Source organism: Hemiscyllium ocellatum, chromosome 43, assembly GCF_020745735.1.
Source record: "Hemiscyllium ocellatum isolate sHemOce1 chromosome 43, sHemOce1.pat.X.cur, whole genome shotgun sequence".
Classification (NCBI taxonomy): Eukaryota; Metazoa; Chordata; class Chondrichthyes; order Orectolobiformes; family Hemiscylliidae; genus Hemiscyllium; species Hemiscyllium ocellatum.
Genome location: NC_083443.1, coordinates 18,121,044 through 18,139,477, shown reverse-complemented (window position 1 = coordinate 18,139,477; position 18,434 = coordinate 18,121,044). Strand labels below are relative to the sequence as shown.

General features: G+C 42.3%; 1 protein-coding gene across 1 annotated transcript in view; it reads right to left on the bottom strand.

Moving 5' to 3' along the window:
• The window catches only part of tmem72 (transmembrane protein 72), a 29,796-nt gene extending 13,869 nt beyond the window's left edge, over positions 1 to 15,927 (bottom strand). The window contains exons 1-2 of the mRNA XM_060854296.1: positions 15,847 to 15,927; positions 15,651 to 15,755 (exon numbers count right to left, since the gene is read on the bottom strand). Coding sequence (XP_060710279.1) covers positions 15,651 to 15,720 — 70 coding nt within the window. The 5' untranslated portion in view covers positions 15,721 to 15,755; positions 15,847 to 15,927. The remainder of the gene's footprint in view (positions 1 to 15,650; positions 15,756 to 15,846) is intronic.
• Positions 15,928 to 18,434: the final 2,507 nt, after the last annotated feature.

Genomic DNA, 18,434 nt, shown 5'->3' with positions numbered 1-18,434 from the left:
AGTGTCGCTGGATCAAAATCCTGGATATCCCCCTTTAATGCTGTGGAGGTTTTTAGCGGACTGCAGTGGTTCAGGAAGGCAACACACCACCACTTTCTTCAGGGTAACTGGGAATGTGCAGTAAGTGTTTTCCCAGGCTTCCATGATATATTCCCAAGTCAGGATGGCGAATGGCTTGGAGGGGAACTTGCACAACTCACCACATCCACAAACACCCACTGCACCACCGATGCTCAGTGCGTACTTTCCACAAGATACACTGGAGCAATTCACCAAGGCTCCCTTGAAGTATCTTCCAAAATCACAAGCACTGTTTGGAAGGACATGGACTGCTGATGCCTAGGAACATCACTGACTGACGGATTGCTGCTTCTAGTCACAAGTGCTAGTGAGCACAGTGATAGAATTAGAGAGTAATTTTGTGGCTGGATAAATGGTGTAGGAAGGAGGGTCCAGGTAACTAAGGTATTTGGACCGGTTCTAGTGCAAGTGATGCCTGTACAAGATGGATGACTATCTCAACAGGATCCGGACTGACATCCTCACGGGGGGATTTGCTGTTGGGGAGGGTTTAAAGTAGATTGGCAGGAAGGTGGGAAACTGAGTGGGAGCTCAGATTCAAGGGAGCAAGATTAATAAAAAGGGATAATAAAATAAGATACCAAATTAGATAATGGATGAAGCATAGGCAAGCATCAAATGGAATTAGAAGAGACATTTGCGCTATAAAAATAGAATTTTATTTTTATTCTTTCACAGGATGAGGGCATCACTGGCTAAGCCACCCTTTATTGCCCATTCCTAATTGACCAGAAGTAAATTAAGAGTCAACCACATTGCTGTGGGTCTGGAGTTACATGTAGGTCAGATCAAGTAAGGATGGCAGCTTCCCTCCCTAAAGGACATTAGTGAACCAGGTAGGTTTTTTCAAAATTGACAATGTATTATTCATGGTCATTGCTAGACTCTTAATTTCAGATCTTTTGTCAGTTGAATTCAAATTGCACCATCTGCTATAGCAGGATTTGAACCCAGGTCCCCAGACCATTACCTGGGCCTCTGGGAATAACAGTCCAGCAGTAATACCACAAGGTTATTGTCTCTTAAAGGCACGCTAGCTGAATGAGTGTAGCATACTCAAAAGCATTGATGATTTGGATGAACAAATCGAATGAAATGATTTACTTGCCATTATGGAGAGGTGTTTATTGGTATGCTTCAGATGTCAATAGAGGCATTGGTTACTCAGTTGTCTTGGCACTTCTACCCATGTTGTCGGCAAAGCCATTCAGGTACTTAGATCAATTGCTTTGACCTTGACTTGTTTTAATATGTGCAGAAGGTGCAGATATGTGAAAGGATCCCAACTGGTCACACTCCTGTTCAAGTGGAGTTACTGATTGTTGAGAGAAAATTCATTAGGATCCTTTGCCTCACGACATGAACCCTCGAACATTTCCTGTAAACATCACTCCTGCAAGTTCTGCACTTCCTTGCCCTCTGTCAACCCCGCACATCTTGAAGAAATACCTTGTCATCTGGATGATGCAAGTTCCTGCACTGGGTGGCCATCAATTTGGGGATCAATCCCTGCACCACCGGGATGGAAAGGATTAACTAAAAGCAGGAGGATCAAATATTACATTTCCCCTTCTGCAGATACTGAGATTCTGAGTCTATACTGTGGCTTCAGCAAGTGTATGTATTCACACTTGAAAACAAAAAATGCCGCATCAGAGATAAAGAGTCACCTAGGCTCGAAACGTTAGTTTGCTCTCTCTCCATAGATGCTGCACGACTCGTTATGATCTCCAGTATTGTTTGATTTCAGTACAGATCCCAGCATTAGCTCCTGTGTATTCATGTATAATGTAAGAGTTTACAGCTCCTATTCCACTGTTTAAAGGACATGTTTCCTCTCTCTTTAACTAAACTTCAGTTGAACGCTCCTGACTTGCAGCTCCGCTGGTGAGTAGGGGGTTTCAGAGAGTTGGAGGACCTCCCTGTCAAGGTGTTGCTGGGACTAGCCAAAACTGTCAGCCATGGGTCCAGAATGTGCATAGTCCAGGTGAGGACCACACTTCCATGGATTTGAATGCACTGGATTGATTCAGAAAGATCTCACAATGTTCACTAAAGCCTTTCATAAGCCGTGGATTCCATGGATGCTCATTGTTTTTGAAAATCTATTTGGAGAACCAGTTGGATATAAGTGTTGATCTTCTACAGGGTTCCTGGAGGCATAGAATTAGCTCCATGTCACTCTGTTGGCTTAACACTGTGAGATTATCAGCTGAGGTTCCTGCTCTTCATGAAAGGCTGTGCTACTGGGACATTGGATGAGGATAGAATAAAAGTTGACCAAGTGTGGCACTGGAAAAAGCACAGCAGGCTAGGCAGCATCCGAGGAGCAGGAGAATCACCGTTTCATGCATAAACCTTCTTCAGGGCTGGAGAAAAAGCATTGGTTGAAGGTATGGGTCCTTCTCAGGTTCACAGGTCTGGGAGAGTGAGACCCTGAGCTGGGGTAGGGCTGACAGTAGAGAGAGTAGGTGTCGGCACATGGCTGAGAGCGTGAAGCTGAGGATCCGGAGGAAGGACACTTTCTGGATATGCTGTAGGTAGCGTTTGTCCCAGTTTGATCCAAATTGAAATGTTATCTGGAGTCCAAGGAGGATAAGTAGGTTATGTAGGCAGGTGCTGAGGAAAGAGATGTGGCTGTAGCAATGGGGACTGTTTCAGGATGCGCTGAACAGATTCAGGGTGGAGGAGATGACCAAGGGGTTACAGTGGAAGAGAGACTCGCTGAAATCTTTGCGAAGGGAGGAGGAAAACCTCTTCAAGGTGGGCATCCTTGGCAGAGGCTTCACTATATGGTTTACATCGACCAGGAGATGTGAAGACTGCAGATGCTGGAGAGTCAGAGTGGCTAAAGTGTGGCGCTGGAAAAAACACAGCAGGTCAGGCAGCATCCAAGGCTTAACCCTTCGTCAGGATAGAGTAAGGGCTGGTTGTGATGCTTCTCTCGCCAAGTAGTCAACCCAGGAGCTCAGGCATACACATGGAGAATAGTTACAAGTGAGATTGAAGAGTACTGCTGGCAACTGTTGTACTTCCACACAGTTAAGAAGGGAAGGCAAATGAAGATACAGAGCGCCAACCCCCGCCCCCCTCCCCATCCCTCACCATGTCCCCGGGTCCGGTTTCCGTGGTTTCTGTTACCCGCAGTTTACCGCAGCCCGAGTATGTTATAGGGAACCTTCCAGAATCAGGGACCAAACAGGGGCTGCCGGGAAGGGAAATTTCCCATTTAAATGAATGAGTTCACTCCTATCTGTGGTTGGTCTTGGAAGGTGCCCCCCGCAGGTACAGAGTTGGGTGGCGACTGTATATAGGTGAACTGTTATTGCAAGGATTACCTACAAATGTTCACAGTTTGCAGTTTGTTTATTCATGCTCATTGAGTATTGCTTTAAACATATTTAATTATCATTAAAAATAGCAGCAGCTACTTTGCAGTGTTTTGTATCAGAGTTATTGTTTACTTCAAGGAAGGGAGGAACTCCGAAAACTTTCCAAGGTGGGGCTTGGAATTCTTGAGACCTGTTGATTTGGACGGACATTTTGTGGTTCTTGTGAGTATTCCTCTTGCAATCCAGGCCTGGGTCGGTAGGTCTTAAAAAGTTACTTTGATCATTCCTTGATCTTATGATGGGAGTATTAAATATTCATGTTCTAACTGCAGTATCCACTGTCAATAACAACATGATTCACACCAATATACAAATGACACTTCCCTGCCTTTTGATACTTGCAACAAAATCTTTTTTTTATTTTAATGCAGTCCTCCTGGTCTGCCACCATATTGAGAAATGCTATCAATACCAAGAGGAAGAGAGATTTGTGTTTCTTTTAAAAATTCATTCATAGGGTGTGGGCATTGTTGGCTATGTATTCATTTGGCTATGGATTTCCTGAAGAAGGGCTCATGCCCAAAATGTCGATTCTCCTGCTCCTTGGATGCTGCCTGACCTGCTGCGCTTTTCCAGCAACACATTTTCAGCTCTGATCTCCAACATCTGCAGTCCTCACTTTCTCCGATGTATTCATTTAACAACTTTCACATTCTCAGGATACAGAGTAGAGCCGCACAAATTGCAACTTGCAGAAAAGCTGTCAGTCATTTCTCATTTGATTTGATTTATTGTAGTCATCGGAGAGAGTGAGGACTGCAGATGCTGGAGATCAGAGCTGAAAATGTGTTGCTGGAAAAGTGCAGCAGATCAGGCAGCATCCAAGGAGCAGGAGAATCAACGTTTCGGGCATGAGCCCTTCATTTCCTGAAGAAGGGCTCATGCCCGAAATGTCGATTCTCCGGCTCCTTGGATGCTGCCTGACTTGCTGCACTTTTCCAGCAACACATTTTAATGTAGTCATGTCTACCTAAGTACAGTGAAATGTTTTGTTTTGCAAGTAGTACAGGCAGTAAGCAAGGACAAATTGAACGATTAGATTCCCTACAGCATGGAAACAGGCCCTTTGGCCCAACAAATCCACACCGACCCTTCGAAGAGCAACCCACCCAGACCCATTCCCCTACTTTCACCCCTGACTAATGCAATTGAGCATGGCCAATTCACCTGACCTGCACATCTTTGGATTGTGGGAGGAAACCGGAGCACCTGGAGGAAACTCATGCAGCAGTGCTAACCCACTGAGCCACTGTGTGGATCATTGGGTGTTTAGACAGACTGAGGCATCCAGGGTCACACTGCACTGGAGATGCATGAAGCAAGATCGAAGGGAAATTGTTGCAGACGATTTGGTTACAAACAACAACGAGAAAGGCGCCCAGTTATTCTGGCTTGGTGCTGTTGGCTAGGCATTGATCAGAACATCAGAAGAACTCTCTGCCCAAAGATCCATGGGACCTTTACATCTACCTGAAATGGAAAACAGGACCTTGGTTTGAAGTTAAACCAGAAAATACCTCACACCAGTAATGCAGCACTCTCTTGCTACTCTTCCTTGAGCTGAGCATTCTGCAGCGGTAGGTAACTCCACAATTTTCTGCTCCTGGGGTGGGGGGGGGAGGTAACAGTGCTGCTACTGATTGAAATTGATGCTCCAATCTGTGCAGAAGGAACATAGATTACAAGTGTTACTCCTTTTCTTTTACAACTGACCATCTGAAGCTGGAGAAACTGATAAGCTGAAGCTGATGGCACAGTGGCTTAATGGTTAGCACTGCTGTCTCATAGTGCCAGGGTCCCAGGTTCAATTTCACCCTTGGGTGACTATTGCATTCTCCTCATGTCTGTGTGGGTTTCCTCCCACAACCCAAAGATGTGCAGACTAGGTGGATGGGCCATAAGAAATGCAGGGATACGGGGTGGGGTGGATCTGAGTGGAATAGGGTTTCAGAGGGTTGGTGTGGACTTGATGGGCTGAATGGCCTGCTTCCGCACTGTAGGGATTCTATGAGATCAAAACCCACTGGCAGTTCCAATCATAGATTCTAGTTAACATAGAAATTCGTATATCCATCTCTTTATCAACTCTACACAGAATTTTGAAGGTGAAACTGGTCACTTCAACAGTGAAGGCTATGGAAAATTACCTTGAGTCGACTGTGAAAATTCATCAGGGATTCACCATCACTGGTTTAACACTGCCAAAGTTAAATTTCACTGGCGACAGGTACAGGAGCCCATTCGCCTTTCCAAAAACTTGGGCTTCTGTTTCCTTGAGTTGCGATGGGCGGGAGTTAACCTCATTGAGGTTTACTAAAAGTTTAAGAGTTTTGTTACACTCAGAGAAATTCTTTCCCCCGGTGGGGAATCCAAAGAGAAAACAGGAGTACAGTCTGAAATTTAAAGCCAAATGATTTAGTAGTAAAATCAGGAAGTAGATTTCACATCAAGGAGAGTGGGAATATGGAATGACTCAGCAAACAAAACAGCAGGTGCAGAATTCATTAGAACATATTAACATACAATATTACAGCGCAGTACAGGCCCTTCGTCCCTCAATGTTGCGCCGACCTGTGAAACCATCTGAAGCCCATCTAACCTAGATTATTCCATTATCATCCATATTTATCCAATGACCATTTAAATGCCCTTAAAGTTGGGCTTATGCTCGAAATGTCGAATTCTCTATTCCTGAGATGCTGCCTGGCCTGCTGTGCTTTGACCAGCAACACATCTGCAGCTTAAAGTTGGTGAGTCTACTACTGTTGCAGGCAGGGCATTTCACATTCTTACTATTCTCTGAGTAAAGAACCTACCTCTGACATCTGTCCTATCACCCCTTAATTTTAAACTATGTCCCTCATGCTAGCCATTACCATCCAAGGAAAAAGGCTCGCACTGTTCATCCTATCAAATCCTCTAATCGTCTTGTATGTCTCTATTAAGTCACCTCTTAACTTTCTTCTCTCTAACAAAAACAGCCTCAAGTCCCTCAGCCTTTCCTCATAAGATTTTCCTTCCATACCAGGCAACATCCTAGTAAATCTCCTCTTCACCCTTCCAAAGGTTCCACATTCTTCTTATAATGCAATAGTCCAAATGCGTCCACAACACAGAGCACCACAGTACAGCTGCAGCATGACCTCATGGCTCCAAAACTCAATCCCTCTCCCAATAAAAGCCAATGCACCATATGCCTTCTTAACAACCTTATCGACCTGGGTGGCAACTTTTAAGGATCTGTGCACATGGACACAGAGATCTCTCTGCTCATCGACACCAAGATTCTTACCATTAGCCTAGTACTCTGTGTTCCTATTACTCCTTCCAAAATGAATCACCTCACACTTTTCCACATTAAGCTCAATTTGCCACCTCTTAGCCCAGTTCTGCAGCTTATCTGTGTCCCTCCGTAAACTGCAACATCCTCCTGCACTACCCACAACTCCACCGACTTTCGTGTCATCTGCAAATTTACTAACCCATCTGTCTATGCCCTCATCCAAGTAATTTATGAAAATGACAAAACAGATCCTTACAGTATACCACTAGCAACTGAACTCCAGGATACACATTTCCCATCAACCACCATCTTCTATCTTCCTTCAGCTGGCCAATTTCTGATCCAAATGCTAAATCACCCTCAATCCCATCCTATTTCCAAAGTCGGATACACAAAACATTGTATGGATTGAGTGCGACTGCCGGCAGCTTGAGTTCCCCCCCCCGAGCAAAAATGGAATGTATCTGCAAATACAATTCCGCAAATGCAAATTCTGCTGAAAAACACGTAACCTGCAGGCAGTCAACCCATACAGCATTCTACAAACTCCCACCTCGGAAATAGAACCAGTCCGACTCAAGATTGGGATGCTAATGTCACACCTTTGTTTCATTGCCCGAGCTGAGCTGTCACTTTTTTCAAAATAAAACCTGAAGTTATCACGAGCATGAGACTTAAAAGAAGTTCTGGGATTTACATATTGATGAACGGAAACCTGCAGCCTGTTCTAAAAGATGAAAGAGATAACAGCAATTTAGGTCGGTTCAATGTATCATTTTAATTGTAATTTTAAGTGTTTTTTGTTCATTATTGGCATCATGGCAGAAAGGGCTGAGGCAGGTAAATGAAGTCAAAGGCATGAATTGGTCATGATTCAATTGAGATGTTCACAGGAAAGCTAACATTTTTCTCAGAAACCCTTTCTTCATTGGTTGAGATGACTTTGTATGAACATTCACCACCACTCAAATCTCAAGGTTCAGTGATTGTTAAGAATATTTTTGAAAACACCCAACTCAATATTAGACAACTATTGTTCCTTTGCCTTATTCCCATTGCTGCCACAAAGTTTATCCACACTTTTGCATCTTAGATTTGTAAAATGCCTTCCATCCTTCACAAACCTTAAATTCTAATTTAGCCAAAACTCAAATGGTTTATTTATTTCTGTCTTGGTCAAAATCAAAACCCATTGATCCTAGTTTTACTGATTTGCACTGACACCTGGTCCCTCAACACATTAAATTTAAAATCCTAATCATCTTCAAAACCTTTTGCAGCCATGCCATATTCTATCCACATTATTAGATTAGATTACTTACAGTGTGGAAACAGGCCCTTCGGCCCAACCAGTCCACACTGACCCGCAACCCACCCATACCCCTAATCTAACATTACGGGCAATTTAGCATGGCCAATTCACCTGACCTGCACATCCTTGGACTGTGGGAGGAAACCAGAGCACACCCACACAGACACAGAGAGAATGTGCAAACTCCACACAGTCAGTCACCTGAGGCAGGAATTGAACCCAGGTCTCTGGCGCTGTGAGGCAGCAGTGCTAACCACTGTGCCACCGTGTGCTACACTCTGTAATTCTCTTGTTCTAGCTGTTTATGCATCACTCTTTCATTGTGCAAGAGACTTTGACAACTTTGATCTTATTCTTTGCAATCATTCTGAAAGTTTTCTTGAAGTTCAGATTTTTGATTCAATCTTCTAGTCACTTCTCTTAATTTCTACTTAACTTGTTTGGTGCCTGCTTGCCTTTTTATTTTCTGTTCACAAGGTGCCCTGTGTTATTTATTGCATTGAAAGCTCTGTGTTGTTATTCCTCTCCCTGTTTTCCTTTCCAACAACTATAGGTCACAGTCAGATTCATTGTATAGTGTGTAAACACTCAGTAAAAGGCACTAGGGTAACATGTAAATGTGCCCGAGACCTGTGTTGTGACATAAATGAATTGAATTGAATAGAACTGAATTGAGTTGAATTTATTGTCACATGTACCGAGGCACAGTGATAAGTTTTATCTTGCGAGCAATATAGACAGATCACAGAGTTAAGTAGCATAGATAGTAAATAATAGGTAAACAGCGGCAAAAACAAAAACACAGGTACAGGTGAATGTTAAGAGTTTGTGAGTCTATTCAGGTAATGGAAAGGGAAACATCAGCTTTCTTTTTAAGTTCAAACTCCATTCTGACCATATCACATGGAACAGCTACTCTCCTGTTCTTAAAGGCAATCTGACTATTTTAAAATGAAGTTACATTTAATTATCAGAGGCAGCTGTTGAATATAATTGCTGCAATTTTAAACATGGAAATGGATCATCAGGACAGGGAGCAAGAACTTCAGAATCAAAAATGTAGTGGAAGTGGACTAGATGAAAGATGCAGTGGTTTATCGAAGGTTGGTGTGCAGGAAGTCCTTGAGGATGACTGTCAGAACAGATTGGGACCGGATTGTCAGGGAGTTAAATTCCGAGCCTGTCAACTGGATTTAAGAAACTGCCACCAGTACTACAAGAAGTCTATGAGAAGTTTATGAACTCATGAAGGGCATAGATGAGGTGAATAGCGAAGGTCTTTTCCCCAGGATAGAGGAGTCCAAAAGTGGAGAGCAAAGGTTTAAGGTGAGAGGGGGATAATTTAAGAGGGACCTAAAGGGCAACATTTTCACACAGAGGGTGGTATGCATTTGGAACAAACAGCCAGAGGAAATGCTCGGGGTGGGTACAATTACAACATTTGAAAGATATTTGTGCAGGTACATAAATGGGAAAGGTTTAGAGAGTAATGAGCCAAACATAGGCAAATGAGATTAGTTCAGTTTAGGAAACCTAGTCAGCATGGATAAGTTGGGCTGAAGGGCCTGTTTCTGTGCCGTCTCACTCTATGACTCGAACAGAATTGCAAGCTCCAAGGGCTGAATGGCCTTTTCCTGTTCCCATGTTGAAGGGATTTCACTGACTGTCTTGGGAAATTTTCCATTTTTTTTCTGACGTAAGTAATCCGTGATTTTATTTATTTTTAAAGAGTTGGTCCTGGGATCTCTGAAACTTGCTTATGGGGCGATTCTATCATAATTTCCCGAGATTGTTCGCATTTTATTCCAGCAGCATTCTATTTTTGTAATTTGTGTGAACAAAGAATGAATCATTCCCAACTTCACTTCATTTTAGAAAGTTGATTTATGCTGGGCTCTGAGTAAAACCTTGTTTTGAAACTCACTATCCTACTTATCTTTCTCCCATGACCTTCCCTCTGTTGATGTCTGAGCTCCCTATCCTTTCCCCAATCCTGAAGAAGAGTTATACCCGAAACATCGACTTCTCCACCTCCTGGCTTGCTGTGTTCTTCCAACCTCCTGTTTCAACGTCTGCAATGTTTTTCTCTCTAAACAGACTATTGTACCTGTGTTGTGGACTGAGCAATTAGTTCTGCTCTGTCTGTTCTCTCCCTGCCCTTCTGCAAATGTTTCCTTTTTAAGTTCATATCCAAATTCCTTTTGACATTTACTGTGGAATCCACTTCCAGCTCTCTTGTGGACAATCCATTCCAGAACATGATAATCAGCAATGTAGAAACTGTCCATCATTTGTCAACAAATCCTTTCCTTGAGGTTGAATCACTGAGGATATTCCATTACTCACTGTCTTTAGCTGGAATGTCTGATCAATTGTCTTTCTAGTTGACCTGATTTCCTCTTGTTTTCAAAAATAATCAGAGTTCATTTCAAAACCGTTTGACAGGAGCGTTGCTCCAGAAGGTCCAATGTGGGTTCGCTGAGCTTCTGAGATGTGGAAGACTTGTGAATCAGAGTCTAGATTTTGGAATGTAAAAAAACTTTAACACGTTAAGTTTGTTTCTTAACATTATTGTTAGGTTGGTTTTTTCATTGTGTTGTTTCATTCGAGTTTTGCTTTGGAATAAATAATGAATGCAAGTGGTGGACAGAGAAGATCTCCAAGCAAATCATACAGTGATCTGCATCCCACCAACCTGAATCATCTCTTTCCTCCTATAATTGGATTCTTGAAGTTACTTGCACTTGGCAGTGAATTCCTCAAACATTTGTTTTAACATGAGGGAGTACAGTGCTGGGTACAATGTTGCCTGGAATCAGTGGTCATGTTCCCAACTTTAAACATGGCTGACAAAGATGGCCCTACAGCCGTGCAAATGTAGATAGCCCCTGTGACACCAGGCAGCCATGTCTGCATGCCAGTTGCCTGTATCTGCATAAATGGCATTGAACATAGGATTGGTCACAGTGAAGGATGTTTCACGATCTGCTGTGACTTAAGTCCAACTACGTGCTGACCAATTTTTGATCCAAGCACTGAATAATTATCCAGGAGTGATGTGGCTTGTCATTGAGGGCATAATGTCAACTGAGGAGTAAGTAACTGCTAAACCTAAAGGGCTTTTTGAGACAGTTATTTAGAAACACATATCCATGACAGACAGCTGTGGACAGTCTATCCCAGCTCCCCTTCCTTGAACACTGTTGTCTATGCTCTTTCTTGTTCTGTGGACAGATGCATGAGCAAGTGGGGAGCAGAGGGATACAGATGCTTAGGAATTAGGTGATAAATTTAGATAGTGGATTTGGATTCGCTCAGGCTTGGAGGGCCAAAGGGCCTGTTCCTGGGCTGTAAATTTTCTTTGTTCTTAGTTCTTCTTTGTGTTCGGTAGAAAAGGGTTGCTTAGCCGTCAAATCCATAGGTAGTACAGCATTGATGTCTCAGAGTCTACAGCCCACACATGGTGGTGCCTTTCTTGCACTTATGAATTTGCCTCTGCTCTGTCCTGTGAATATATGGACAGCACCATCTTGAGATAGGCAGCCGCACCGCTGTTTTTTTTTCTGTGTAAATACATTGTGCCACCTGGTAATGAGTCTGACAATAAACACATCTATTTCAAATACCAACTACAGTGCTGCACACAATGTGTAAAATACAAAGCACAATGACATATACAATGATGCAGAGAAACCCAGTGCAACGTGCATGCAGACACAATGCTCTACAAAATGTTGTATCAAATGCCAAACTCAGTGCTGGATACAATGTGGTAATAGGTCCTGTGCAAAATGATGTATGTTTCCAATTTGGTTTTGAATTGATCTTAATGTTGATTTAAATGTTGACTACTTAGCAGAATAACAATAGTGTGTGTTTGGGCTCTTTGGTCAAACACCCCGGTTTTGTCTCAACTGTGTGTACATGGCATGTTTTCAGATTGTGCCACGTGCAACATAGGAGCTGTATGCAGCCAAATCCACTATGCTCGTGTGACTGGAGAGTGGCTAATGTTGTGCCTTTGTTTAAGAAAGAATGTTAGGAGAGGCCTGGGACATGCAGACCTGTGAGTTTGACTTCGGTGGTGGGTAGGTTGTTGGAGGTGATTCTGAAAGATGATAAATGTCTTTTCCCTCAGGTGGGAGGTTTCAAGACTGGAGGCATATTTACAGGGGGCAGGAGAAAGATTTCAAAAAAATATGAGGGGCAACTTGTTAGTGTGTGGAATGAACTGCAGGAGGAAGTGATAAAATGTGGGTATGGTTACAATGTTTGAAAAATGTTTGGTTAAGCTCATGAATAAGAAATGTTTGGTGGGATATGGGCCAAGCGCAGGCAGGTGGAACAAGTTTAGTTTGGGATTATGGTCCTCATGGACTGGTTGGAGCAAAGGGTCTGTTTCTATGTTGCATGACTCGATGATTATGACACGATGACTCAGATCCTGGCTTAAGATGGGGATGTGTCATACACATGGCTTCCAGTTTGCTCTGTAGCATAGAAAAGCACCTCATTCAGACTAAGCTTGATACATTAAACAATGGTGCTACATGTTCTTTAAACTAATTTAATCATCTGGTATAAACACCATTTTGCTCCCCTAGCACCAACATCTTTCCACATTGAATCAGACCCGAAAATGTATTGAAAACATTTCAGGATTTTCAATTGGTTCTGTTTAATAACTTTGGCTGGAAAAGAGTTAAAGAAAATAATTAACCTGTGAAATCTTATTCAAATCCTTATTGTGTAAAAGAATAATGAATCACTGAGAAACTCAACAGGCAAAGAGGACAGAGTTTGAGTGGCTTATAAACATTAGTTGGACATGAAGGTTACATTCGAGTCTTTAACTGATTATGATTTGCTCTTCACAGTGGCTCAGAGGTTAGCATTGCTGCCGCACAGCACCAGGATCCCAGGTTCGATTCCAGTCTCCGGCGACTGTCTGCGTGGAGTTTGCACATTCTCCCTGTGTCTGCGTGGGTTTCCTCCGGGTGCTCTGGTTTCCTCCCACAGTCCAAAGGTGTGCAGGTTAGGTGAGGTGGCCATGTTAAATTGCCCATAGTGCTAGGTGCATTAGTCAGAGGGAAATGGGTCAGGGTGGGTTACTCTTCAGAGGTTTGGTGTGGACTGATTGGGCCAAATGGCTTGTTTCTGCACTGTAGGGGATCTAATCTAATCTAAACATTCCTTATTGTAAGAGGGGATGGTTTATGGGAGATGGAATGTCAATGATAGCTCTTGGATGGACCAAATGGCCTAATCCAGCTCAGAAATCATGTTTACTTGTGCTACTATGTAATGCAAAACCTGATTCAAAAGCAGTTAGCTGATCCAATAATAACTCTTACTTAAGATGTTAGAAATGACAAATCAGTTTTAGAAATCCTTCTTTGCACGACTGCAGCAACATTTTCTATTGCTGAAAGAGCTTACTCGTGAGTTGAGAAGTTTCAACACATTAGTGTATTATCCAAAGTTAAATCCCTAAAGTAAACATCAGTACCTTTTTATACTTACATACTCTATTCCAATTGTGAGCATATATGAGGGACATTTCTGCTTTGGGAATATTATGCTGTCCATCGACTGGAGGTGCTATTTAACACTTTTCCATGTGACCGCAGTGCAAGGTCAGCTTTGCATTCGGTTAAGTGAACACTAACAGGCTTTATCAAATGTAACTTTGTACATGGGAAAGGGTAGAAGCAGAGATATCTGAGATATCATCCCGGGTCCAAGTTCCATCTCATTCTGATATGATCACGACATTACGTATGATATAGAGATCCATAATCATTGCAGTATTCCCTCATACTGATATCCCAGATCACAGGCATATTCCATTTGTCTGTGATGATTGAGGCTTGTGAAATCGTCTTGGCTTCACTGTGGATGACCAGGATTAAACCCATTCGTCAAAAATCCTGTACGATTGTGACGGAAGTCTGGATCTACCCAGACGCTGAGTACAATTTCCCTCGTCTAGAATGACACGCTTCATGTCTATTTTGTACTTTTGAATCGGGGCAAGGAGAATGGATATACACCTCTCTCTCTCTCTCTCACACACTTCCAACGTTTCTATCTTGTTTCTATACATTCTACCTTGTTTCTCGTTAGTTTGTTGACACAACTGTGAGCACTAATTTTCTGGTCTTTGCCACCAGGTTCCCATTATTATGATTCCTCCTCCATCCCTGCTGTTGTTCTTTGATTATTTCATCTAATTCTTTCTCAGGACCTCAGTACTGTGAAACTTTATAATCTTCCGCTTGGGATGATGAGTTCTCTTTTTGATTAATCTTACAATCTGTTCTTTTTTGCCACACTCAGTGATGGTCATACTTTGGTCTGTGGCCCTTTATTTCTCAACAAGATAAAGTATGATATAGAATTTTTAGTCTGTCTACATCTCAAGGAAGATGCAGACTGGGTGAGTACTAGACTGCGTGGAGCAAGCAAAAAATGATCCTCTTCTCTCTCAGTTTCAACAAATGATCAAAATCAATTAAGTTAGCATCCATACAGTCATAGAGGTTTACAGCATGGAATCAGGCCCTTCAGCCCGACTTGTCCATACTGCACAGTTTTCACAACTAAACTAGCCCCATTTGCCTGCATTGGGTCCATATCTCTTCATACCTATCCTATCCACATACCTGTCCAAATATTTCCTAAATGACAAAATTGTACTCACTTCCAGCATTGCCTCTGACAGCCCTTTCCAAAACTCACCACCCTCTGTGAGAAACAAATGCTCCTCTGGACCCAGACTATTTTTAATTTGCACCAACTATACCCAGATAAGTAAACCAAGCCACATTTGTCATTTGTTCTCCTGAATAATGATGTAATTTTAAACCAAAATTCCACGTTTTATTTTCTTCACAGACCAAACAAAACGTTTTGATGGACCGAATGGCGGTGACCATATCCTACACCCAGCTGCAACCTACTACTGCTCCTTGCTAGAATAATTTGATAAAGCAGTGACCTTGAATTCTACCTCAACTACCTGAGTCTTGACATTTTCATCGTCAAGGGTTTGGGGCCAGAGCAGCACAATCAAGACAGGCTCCAGAGTTTCATGCGGTCATTGGATTTCTGTCTTAAACACCTTATCATCCCACCTACGTGCATGTTACCTCTGCCACTGTAGAGTAAGTTTAAGTCTTTTAGTTGTGTTGCTGCAGTATTCCATGCCAAAAGTTAAACTCAGGAACATTTCAACACTTCTAGTGGGTCCCAATGGGTTATGTTCACACTAGCAAGGGGATTCCACAAAATTGCTGTTGAAAATCCACTTTTACTTTCACCTTATTAACAACCTTTCATTCAAAACTACCATGAAGAGGCAGTTTTAAAGCTGACAGCAAGTTAAACGTTATCCTTGCAATATTTCCAAATATTAAAACCTCCTGTGAGGTACTGTGCAACAGTGGGTCTAACGATTTCAATATAGAATCCTGAAAGCGCTACTCAGTAAATGAGGGATCCTGGCACTCAGTTCTGAATATAAAGATGGTGGGCTATAGCTATTGGTGATTGTTATGTAGTTTAGATTGTTTTCACATACCTGCAGCAGTTATAATCCCCAGGATTCTGCAAATGCAGTCCAGCACTCCCCAAAATCTTGTTGCAGCCATGCAGATCAATTTCTTACTAATTGGTCCAATATTCTCTTAAAAATCAAACAGATAACATTATTCTTCTTTGCTGCAATCAGCAGTTGGCAGATATCTCCATACTAAATTAACAAGAGTGCCATTCACCTTTTAGAGCAGGTTTCCTCACCAAGCTGTTTCGGTGGATTCTGACTTGGCCCACTGCCTCGATCTCCACTCTGTGTTTTGCAAATAAGGAGACTTGAGGGGTTTACCCATCAGATTGTGGATGTTGCCACTCCTAACCAGTTAACACAGCGACAACCTAGTCAAGGTTAGAGTGACTGTACTTTACTGCTTGTTTTCCAAAATCCAATTTGATTAATCATTACCCAAAACATCATGCAAGTAGGGTTAATGACTCCTTGCAGCAAATCACCTCTCCTTTGTGCATTCAGACTACAGCCAGTGAATAGAATCTTTCAGCAATTGCAAGGGCTTCAAAGATTAAACTCTTACTAGACAGGATCACAAGAGGATTTACGTGCAGGACAATCCCTTTGGTTGTTCTTATTTCTTCATGCTTGGGTTTTGTGATATAGAATGCAGACATTTAGGGAATGCATCAATCAGAAATGCTTCTAACAGTAACCATAAGTAGTTTTCACCCTCTTGTTCATTAACCCAGTCCTGCGTCACTTGGTGCAATTTCACTAATTTTGATTTTTGGACTGGTGCATCGAGCTATTAGTCTGTCACCACGTTTAGCCTTGTTAATTATTTCCCCATTGTTGGGGTCCTTACATAATCAATTAGTAGCTGTTTTCAAAATAGTGGAGCTGAAGGAAGGAGGAAAGCTGGAACGAAGATGCTAAATATGGACTATGACTTGTTAAATCTTACCAATTGACTTAAGAGCCTTGGACTTTGATTTGACAGAAAGTTGTTTAAAAATGAGCTTGGATGCTTTTAAATGGCCGCCAAAGTCACCTGACCTGAAAGTAGTCAAGCTCAACATAAACTTCTAAAAGAATGTCTAAATACCTTGGACAAAACTGACTGTTATGACACGCCCTACCATAACTGGCAAAGGTTATAAGAGTATTTATCTGATTATTAAAATTCATCACCTGGATTGTACACCTCATATGAAATGTTCAAATAGTTTTTGGGAGTGGAATTTTTAAATATGACCATTGCCAAAACAAATGTCATCCCCCAAAGCTTGTTACATAGAGAGAAATGTTGAAATTCTCCTTTATGTGCAGTAAAAGATAACTGGCAAACTCTGCCGATAGCACATAAGAACTCTATGTTAAAAATAGAATGCCTCCATTATGCACCAATAGCCCATATTTTACACATTGAAAGCCCATCTTGTGAGAAGCCATCACCATTAAGCTAGTGGTTTTGCTTTGAAAGGAATAACATCACAAAGGCGTATAGAATTTTATAACAGTATTAGATTACTTACAGTGTGGAAACAGGCCCTTTGGCCCAACAAGTTCACACCGACCCGCAACACACCCATTCCCCTACATTTACCCTTTTACCTAACACTACGGGCAATATAGCATGGCTAATTCACCTAACCTGCACATCTTTGGACTGTGGGAGGAAACCGGAGCACCCGGAGGAAACGGGGAGAATACACAAACTCCACACAGTCAGTCGCCTGAGTCGGGAATTGAACCCGGGTCTCTGGCGCTGTGAGGCAGCAGTGCTAGCCACTGTGCCACCGTGCTGCCCACAAGGCTATTCCTCTCACTCTACAGTTCTCAAGTCAGGATACTTATTACCTTTGTTAAAAGTTTGAATACATTGTGGAATTGAGAATTTAAAAGTAAAAATAGCTTCAAGTACCATACTCACTCTGAGGAAAGGACAGATTTCAATAGTGGGGACTGTCTGCCAAAGGACAATCAACTTTGCCACCCATATTAGAACTTAATGATAAACAATATAGTGCTAGATTCAGGGACAGGTACTAGCTTTACAATAATCTTTATTGAGTGTCACAGAATCATGGAGCCATACAGTGTGAAAACAGACCCTCCAGTCCAACCCATCTCTAGTCTCATTTGCCTGCGTTTAGCCCAAATTCCTCTAAACCTTTCCTTTTCATGTACCTTCCCAGATGTCTTTTAAATGCTGTAATTGTACCTGCATCCATCATTTCCTCTGGCAGTTCACTCCATATGTGCACCACTGTGTGAAAACATTACCCCTCAATTCCCTTTTAAATTTTTCCCTTCTCACTTTAAACCTATTGCCTCTAGTTTTGGACTCCCCCACCCCAGGGAAAAGACCTTGGCTATTTATGCTATCGATGCCCCTCATGATTTTATAAACCTCTATAAGGTCACCCCTCGGCCTCTGACGCTCCAGTGAAAAGGCCCAGCCTATCCAATTTCTCCTTATAAACTGAAACCTTCAGTCCTGGTGATATCCTTGTAAATCTTTTCTGCACTATTCCCAATTTATTAACATCCTTCCTATAGCAGAACCATCAGTATTCCAAAAGTGCCTTCACCAGTGTCCTGTCGAGCCCAAGTTGATGCCCCAACTCCTACACTCTGACCAATGAAGGTAAGCATGCCAATGTGCCTTTTTTACCACACTGTCTACCTGGGATGCCACTATGGGACTATATACCTGGATTCCTCTGTTTGACAACTAAACTGGATTGGTGAGGTGACATGGTGACTCAGTGGTCAGCACTGTTGCCACACAGTGCCGTGGACCTGGGTTCAATT